We start from the raw sequence: 8,851 nt of genomic DNA, 5'->3' as shown, positions 1-8,851 counted from the left end.
TTTTTTTTTTCTGTTTCTGTGTGTTCTGTCCAGTGGAAGATCTGGGGTCTCTGTTTGAAAAGCGCAACTTTAAAGACAGGCCGCAGACAACTGGAACAAAATCCACTTTGTCACTGAGGCTTGAGCAGTGTCCCCAGCAGCTCAATAATCCCTTCAATGAATACTCTAAATTTGATGGCAAGGTGAATTATTCAACATTTTATTTAGGTTTATTTGGACATTAAATAATAGGATTTGAATCCAGTTTTGTAGAGTGGGGAAAACCTTTGTCTTCAATTTGATTTTCTTCAAGAATTGATAAGCTTTTTCTTTGTATAGGTTTTTCCATATATCATGATAGTCAGGACAGTACTCAATTTTCACTCAATTCAGGTTGAAAATTTTGTTTCTAACTAAATAAGCAGTTATAAATTTTATTGAAGTTATTACCCAAATAATCACAACACGGTTTCAATCTAATTGTGTATTTATTTCTCCTTTGGCATTTGATGGTAGAATGCCACAGTAGAAATAAATGATTTCATTTGTCTGGTAGGACTTATAGGATCAGCTTTGTGTTTTGAAGTCTGCCTCAAAGGCATATGGTGCTATCAAGCATTCGCAGCAGGTGAATCTGCGCAGCCACAAAATTGACAGACATACGAACGTGCTTGTGCTAATGATCTAATCTGATGACAAATTTACATCACTTTGACCCATGCTGACTCTAGCAGCCTTGTGGATGTGGAAACTATAACTTGCCTGTTAGTGTTTATTTGAAAAACAATAAGTTAATATTTGTCTACGTTTTGTCTGTTTGTTTGATGTAATGTTTTGGGGTTTTTTTTTACTGCACAATCCTCTCCACTTTTAGGGCCACATCGGCACCACAGCTACAAAAAAGATAGACGTCTACCTATCAATGCAAATGACTCAGGAGAAAGTACATCCAATGACAGTGGTGACCATCGCCAATGCCCGTGTCCATGACCTCATTGGACTTATCTGTTGGCAATACACAAGCGAGGGACGAGAACCCAAACTCAAGTGAGCACAAAATGGCTAAAAAAAATAAAACTGCTACATTTCACAGGATGTCTTTTTCTTTGTAACACACTTTTTCTGTCTCTCTATATCAAATCCTTCCACCGCATATCCAACAGTGAAAATGTGAATGCTTATTGCCTTCACATTGCTGAAGATGATGGCGAGGTAGACACTGACTTCCCTCCGCTAGACTCCAATGAGCCAATACACAAGTTTGGTTTCAGCACTCTGGCCTTGGTGGAGAAATACTCCTCCCCTGGCATCGCTTCCAGGCAGTCACTGTTTGTTAGAATGTAAGTATGAAATGAGTGATATATCACTTGTAACAACAAATGGTGGAAAGCTGATAGAGTTGTCTAATTATAGATACTTACATGAGTCTTGCTAGGACTAAGATAATGATTTCCATCTATGAATAAAACTACATTGTTGGGACAGCACAAAATGACATAAACAACCAGTTTGGCTCTGTAGGTTCACAGTCATCCAGGTAATGGTAGCCTTAAGGGCTAAACAGGAAGGCAACTTTGTTTGTTTGTTTGTTTGTTTGTTTGTTTGTTTTGTTTTGGTTTTTGTGAAGATGATTCACCTCTCAAACAAGAGGCTTCTTCAGTTTTAAAAGTTGACAGCCAATATATTTAAACAGTAGTTGGGTTGTCCCATAGGAGGTGATTATTGACCCACTATTAATCATGTGCATAATCACATAAGTTGTGAAAAAAGGCATGGGTCATTAGCATCAGGATTTTGGGTAAAACCACTGTGAGACCTTGCCTTGTCCTGTCATGTGACCTAACAAGGTCACCTAACGCAACTTGAGTTTAGAACAACGGTTAGCATCCCCTTTTTAGCTGTTGGCATGGTGATGTTTTGTTTTTTATTTAGAGATTTAATGACCTTTTCTTCAATTGTGATGTTGGATGGAGATGGTCTTGCACTGGAGAGGATAGCTGAAAGCTTTATCCTGATTTCCTCCGGTTGTTAGCAACAGAAACAACAATAAGTATTATTAAACTATGAGGATAACCACTAATTTTCTGTTCACAAATTTATATAAGACTGAGGTTATTGTACTTGGCCCTAAAAGTCTTTGAAATATGGTATCTAACCAGATGCCGACTCTGGATGGCATTACCTCGGCCTCGAGTAATACTGCGAGGAATCTTAGACCCTTTTTTTTTTTTTTTTTTTTTTTTTAAATATGAGCATGTCATTCAATGCTTATATTAATCATGTCTCAGAGTGATGCTGACTTCTTTGAATTCTAAGCTTGACTACTGTAATTTCTTATTATCAGGATGTCCTATAAACTGATGTAAAAATCAGCTAATCCAAAATGCTGCAGTAGGAATACTGGTGGGGACTAAAAAGAGAGAACATATTTTTTCCTGTGTGGGCTTCCTTTCATTGGCTCCCTGTTAAATCCAGAATCAAATTTAAAATCCTTCACCTCATACAAGGTCCTGAGTAAACAGGCCCCATCTTAACCTAATATTCTAATCACACCAATTAAGCCCTTTGCTCTCAGACTGCAAACTTGTTGTTCCTGGAGTATTTAAAAGAAGAATGGGACGTAGAGTATTAACTTCCAGGCCCCTTTTCTGTGGAATCAGCTTCAAGTTTGTATTTGGGAGATGGGAGAAATAAAAAGGCATTTAAATATTTCCAGTATTAAACGATGTTAGGGTGTGCACAAGTAAATTTTTACAGGCTGATTATTTTGTGCTGCATTTAAATAAATATTTGAATATTTGGCAACAGGAAGGCATTTGTATACAACAGTAATACTGTTTAATTGCTAAAAGTAAGGTCTATGATAATAATTTCTCCAAAAACTATTTAAAGTAAAATGTTCCAAATAAGGTAGTTGAGATTAAAAATACATGAGGTGGCTATTCAAAACAAACAGCATATTGAAACTTCCTGCTGTTTCCAAATTGAAAGCAGAACACAGTAGATTATTTATTCAGATTAAAATCTTGTCTTCGTGTCTTCAGTTTAGCAGTTTGTGCTAGCACAAAAAGCAGTACTCTGATACTCGCATCTTATTGCTATGAAACAATCAGAACCATTAAATGTTGCTTAATGCATTCTTAATTATTTTCTATTTTAGAAATGCTGCTCATGGTTTTTCTCTAATTCCGGTGGACAATTTGAAGGTGACTATGAAGGAAATTCTCCAGAAAGCTCTCAAGAAGAGGAAAGGTTCACAGAAAGGCTCGGGTAATGATGTTTGCACCATTTATTCCCTTCTCTCTTTAATGCAAGGAAGACAGTGTGCTGTCTTTTTATGATCTGTTAATCATAAAAGTGTGCTGTTTTCCTTGAATTATCCATAAATATAATCCATAAATATAATCTCTTTTGGATACATTGGGCATAATTCTACATCTTTGTATTTTGTGTCTGAAAATAGTTTTTGGCATGTTTTACTATATACCTCACATTGCTAGATAAGGAGTGATTAACCTACAGACTGCCTAGATTGTAACTTGACTTTCCACTCCGAGTGCCTTGTACAGATACAGGCCCTTAGCAAGCTATGGGTGGCAGTTATGAGAGCTGAGTGTCAGCCATTTTCCAGGCACTTCCCAGATGCTGGGAGTCCTCCCTCCTTCTCCTGGGACATCTCTGCTTTCTACTATGAACACACTTTTCATTAAGTTGCAGAATGTTACCAAGTGTGTGTATGTGAGGATAGCATGTCAGTGATGGAAATAACTATCTCTTTTCATCAGCAAGAGTTTTGTTTCTGAGAGACAGTAATTTTATTAACTGTGTTTGATCTAAAGAAGTCAAACCAAAGAAGGTTCACATTACAGGAATTCAGAGGAGACAAAGGGAATGGCTAGAAATTTAATAATACATAGAATATCTTGGCTCTTAAGAGGGAAGTTTGGTCGAGTAGAGCTGCAGTGACCCTAATGACACTGGTCTCTAATTAGTGACAGCAACCAGTGGTTGTAGAGCCTAAAACATTTCACTTTTGACACATGAATGAATATGCATTTGACAATTTGACACATGAGACACGCAGACTTCAGGAGGAGTTACAGTATCTGATTAGTCCGAAAGTCACGGGCAAAGGAGAATCCCAGATTATTTTGGATATGCTTCTTTTTTTTAAAAATATATATTTACATATCTACAGTTCCAGTTGTTACCAGTAGCTTTCCTATTAGTTAACATTTCATTCTGCTTGAACAACTGCAGCACAGTCAAACAATTAGTCTGGCACTAGTTTGAAAGTAACAACTAAAAACAAGACCCAAGTTGTTGAAAAATAACTTTCTCATAAGAGTTTTGCAATATCAATAAAAGTTGTCAGTGCTGTGTTGATGTAAATACTCTTATTCTCGAACAGGGCCCTTGTATCGTCTCGAGAAGCAGACAGAGCCAAATGTAGCAGTAGACCTGGACTCCTCACTGGAGAGCCAGAGTACCCTGGAATTTTGCCTGGTCAGAGAAAACAGTAAGTGATCTTGCTCTTAGAACTGAAGAAGCTTCTCGAATGAGACGACCTCTTCAAGAAACTTAAAGAAGTCCTGACGCATATTCTTGATGCCAGAATATGTCAGGTGTGTTGTACAGCTTGCTTTATGTCCTTTCATATGATATAGTACTCTATGTGGTTTCTTTAAAAATAATTACACGGCCAACTTTGACCTTGGGCACTAACAGGAAGGTCGAGGTCAGACGCTTAGCCAACCTAGGTACTCATTATCCCCCAAGTCATACTATACTGTGAATTTTAAAGTCAATTCATGAAAAACTACAAAATGTAAACTGATTTTCTGATTTGGTGTGATCTTGATGTTGACCCAATTTTCACCTAAATTAAAATACCTGGAGTCGGTGTGACCTTGACCCAGTTATTATCAAAATGAAATCAGCTGGAGCTATTATTGGTATCTACCGTCCCACAGAATAAAAAAATGATATTTTGAAAAATGTGGACGCTAGACTGCAAACAAACAAACTGATTACATATTTCCTTCCTTCTGGAAGAGCCACATCAAAGTTTAAGTATAGCCCTTGCCCTTCAGGGGTAGTTGCACTCTCTGAGTGCTCTTGTTTTCTTTCTGTCTTCAGGCTCCAGAGGTGAGGAGAGTTCAGAGGAAGACCCTCCTATTGACATCACCACAGTCCAAGACATGTTGAGCAGTCATCACTACAAGTCCTTCAAGATCAGCATGATCCACAAACTGCGTTTCACCACAGATGTCCAGCTAGGTACAAACTGCTTGATGCACGTTATCCGCTTACAAATTGTAGTCAGTATTTTTTTTAATTAAATTCATTGTGTGCAGCTTACAAAGATTTTTTTTTTATGGATTTTTTATGATTATTTATACTTGAAATACAATGGGTCCCTATTTCTCCACAAAGAATGATGCATCTCATTTTTAGTGATTTTTGAATAGCAGCTGTATTTTTTTTTTTTAAACAATGAATTTAAAAAAAAAGTTGTTTTTATTTTAATTCATTGTTTAAACCTTAATATTAAAACAGTTTTTAAAGAACAGTCGATACAACTAGAGGTAACAAACAAATGGATTGCAAGAATTTATTGCAATTATGCAATGCGTGGCTACCGCAGCATTCTGCAGCGCCAACAGTGAATGTGTATCATGTATGAAATACATTGACCATCATGTTTTACATATGGGTATCTCATCAGGGATTTCAGGAGAAAAACTGGAGATTGATCCTGTCACCAATCAGAAAGCCAGTACTAAGTTCTGGATTCGGCAGAAACCCATTTCCATTGACTCGGACCACCTTTGTGCTTGTGACCTTGTGGAGGAAAGAAGCCCTAGTGAGTGGAGCACAGAAACATTAGGTCACCCTGCATATGTCAACACACTATTCATGTACTTAAACTTTCGTTACCTTTAAGGTTTATTTTGCTTTTATCCATTTATCTACATCTACTCAAAAATTAAAGGAACACTGAGTTCCTTATCCCAGAAGTCAGTTAAACTTCTAGTATATTGATCTGGTCAATTTAAGTAGCTTACGGGGTTATTGATGCATTTCAGCTGTTTTGGTGTTAATGAAATTAATGAAAGGTGCACTAGAAGGCACACACGCCAAACCATACTGACATTCTTGGTGACATTCAAATACTTTCATCTCCTGCTCCTATCCTGCAGTCAGCCCAGAATGGTTGTTGGACAAGTTTGTTGTATCATTTTTGTCTAATGAAACATGTTTTTCCTTTTTGTTTTACAGGTCATGCAATATTTAAACTCACTTATCTCAGCAATCATGACTACAAGCCTCTCTACTTTGAGTCTGATGCTGCTACTGTCAATGAAATAGTGCTGAAGGTGAGTTTGAGCTGAATGTCTGTGCTGGAACACATTTCTGTGAGGACAAAGATTTAACAGTTTTGATTTAGTTAGTTATTCTAATACCTGCTAAATATGGCAAAGCAGGAGTGGCAAAAGAAACTAAGCAGATCAGAACAATCTCTGTTATGTTAAAAGAACGAATGTTTACGCAAGTACAGTTTAATGTACGTATTTCCCTTGATGATTTTCCTTTTGTTGGTCAGCTTTGATTAGATTGCAGTACCCTTCAACTCGTTAAAACAACTGCGTTGTTTTTATTTTTAGATCAGAACGATGGAAAGTAGCTCTGTTCCAATGTGTCACCATCAAATGTGAATGTACACCATGAGTACAAAGAGACTCGCATGTCTGTAGTTGCTGATGTGTGACACTCTTTGCAGAGATGCTGCACACAGGCAGTGCTTCGAAATATCATGTTTCATGATCCAACAGGACAAAACCAAAACTTATATCCTCGTGCAGTCGGTGAAATGGCTCATCCATTAATAGGAAAGGCTAGTTGGTGCTATTTAACATTCTGAGCAGGATGCACACAAGCAGTGCACATCTCTTCAGATACCCAGCCACTAGAATTGGGTCATAATTTGGTCCAAAGTTTTAGCATACCACAATTATTTCCCATCAAAAACTGTTCCTTTTCAGTGCGAGTGTCAGGACTCAGTTGATAAAGTCTGTCCCTTGTCTCTCCTGTATCTTTTGTGCTATGGACACTACATATTCATAGCTCTTGTTAGTACACCTCCAAACATTGCTCTACCAACCTATTAAACCTGGGTCAGTCAACTGGGAGCTATTTCTGTTAATTTTGCCCGTGTTTTATGTCCACATCACCATTGGATATTTGTAAACGTCACCACGTACGCTTCAACCCACTCTGCTTCCGCCAAAGCCCCAGGGCAAACCAGGTTCTGTTAAATCAACGTCTGTGTACAGCTCGAGTCAGTCAATGCCGGTTGTGTTATACGGCTGACCACATGGATCACCCAACCTCCTCAGGTGGCTGTCTGCATTTCCAACACTCCCGGACTGATGTGTGCGTGGCTTCCTAAGAGCTGGAAGAAGTGCTTGTAACCTGTAGGTTCTGAGGAGTGAAATGCATGAAGGGTTAACGAGAGCGCCGTTTGGTAGCTTGGGTTGGGTTGATGGGGCAGCAGGTAGTTTTCTCTTTGGTGCTGGTGCTGATTCCTGCAACCTTCAGCCTTTTAGCATAGGCAAAGGGTCAGTCCTCTGCTTCCAGCCTAGAGCTGCTGAAGCAAGGGGGAAATAGCTGAACCAGTCCAGCAGATTTGAAAGTAAATGTTTACTATGACTGCCTGTATCCTTTCCATCTTGTTCGTGCCAAAAAATGCTTTTTTGTGACTAACTGTGTGATTGTTGGGATTTGAAGAAATGAGAGCAAATTATGCGCTTTTGTTTTATGCCGCTAGAAACAAAGTGCGTTAAGATACAATTTTAAAATGGATTCTTTGCTAAGTTGTTTTGTGACACTGTTTAATCCCCTGAGTTTGAAACACCTTCAGCTAATACTGAAGACCAGTTATTAAAGAAAGAAAGAAACAGCAGAAAGTCTGGATCCTTGGAAAGAAGATGTAAAGACAAAAGGGGTGGCTCAATAATTTTTCACAGTACTGTAGTGCAGTGTTTGAAATGCAAATGAATGCATCACACAAATCTTTTAAGTCAATTCATAATTAACGCCAGTTTTTCCCAATTTTTTTCAGATAAACTACATCTTGGAGTCCCGGGCCAGCACCTCCCGTGCTGATTACTTTGCCCAGAAACAACGAAAACTGAGCCGCCGGACCAGCTTCAGTTTCCAGAAGGAGAAGAAGACTGGGCAATAGACGGGCTCCTCTGCCACCTGTCAGTTCATTCTCTCTATATAGCCTTGTATATGGAGAGCATCAACCTAAATCTACAATCCCTATAAAGAAGACTGGCAGAAATGTGACAAAGGTGAAAATGAGAGGAAGAGAGCAATGGTTAGAAAATGGTCCTGTAGGATGTATGTCTGCTTCAGCAGAGCAAGGTGGAAGTTTCTGAAACTTCACCAGTGTCAAGTCATTCTTTTTCTAACATTGAAAAAAAGACTTGTTTTGGCTGTTGTGTTTTTGTCAGGTTTTTTTTTTTTTACTTTTTGTTCATTCATTGCCTCTGAATCTAAGCTCTGTCCTCCAGGATGGATATGTAGAGCTTCAACAAGTTGGCAATGTGCACCAAAAAAAATCAAAGCTACAGACTGTATCATAGCTTTTGCCCTCCTCGTCTAACAGATTTAACGAATGTGAAAATAAAGGTTTCACATTTTTAATGTATTGTACAGAGATATTTTTTATTTAGGAAATTAAAGGTGTCTCTGGACTGTGTTGTTGGGTTTATCAGTCTAACATTAAAGCATTTCATTCAGGCATATATTTTAAAAAAAAAGTTTTAATAGCAAATATTCTTCATGCTTTTAGAAGATCAAA

The 8,851-nt window shown here is 38.1% G+C and overlaps 1 protein-coding gene across 1 annotated transcript in view; it reads left to right on the top strand.

Moving 5' to 3' along the window:
- The window catches only part of mapkap1 (MAPK associated protein 1), a 19,676-nt gene extending 10,825 nt beyond the window's left edge, over nt 1-8,851 (top strand). The window contains exons 4-12 of the mRNA XM_005751933.1: nt 34-182; nt 854-1,026; nt 1,143-1,319; nt 3,140-3,249; nt 4,391-4,498; nt 5,119-5,259; nt 5,708-5,845; nt 6,262-6,359; nt 8,105-8,851. Of these exons, the coding sequence (XP_005751990.1) occupies nt 34-182; nt 854-1,026; nt 1,143-1,319; nt 3,140-3,249; nt 4,391-4,498; nt 5,119-5,259; nt 5,708-5,845; nt 6,262-6,359; nt 8,105-8,227 (1,217 nt within the window). The 3' untranslated portion in view covers nt 8,228-8,851. The remainder of the gene's footprint in view (nt 1-33; nt 183-853; nt 1,027-1,142; nt 1,320-3,139; nt 3,250-4,390; nt 4,499-5,118; nt 5,260-5,707; nt 5,846-6,261; nt 6,360-8,104) is intronic.

The sequence above is a fragment of the Pundamilia nyererei genome, unplaced genomic scaffold (assembly GCF_000239375.1).
Source record: "Pundamilia nyererei isolate P.nyererei 1_Seehausen unplaced genomic scaffold, PunNye1.0 scaffold00335, whole genome shotgun sequence".
In the NCBI taxonomy this organism is placed as follows: domain Eukaryota; kingdom Metazoa; phylum Chordata; class Actinopteri; order Cichliformes; family Cichlidae; genus Pundamilia; species Pundamilia nyererei.
The sequence above is the reverse complement of the archived record's forward strand: the minus strand, read 5'-3'. Positions and strand labels throughout refer to the sequence as shown.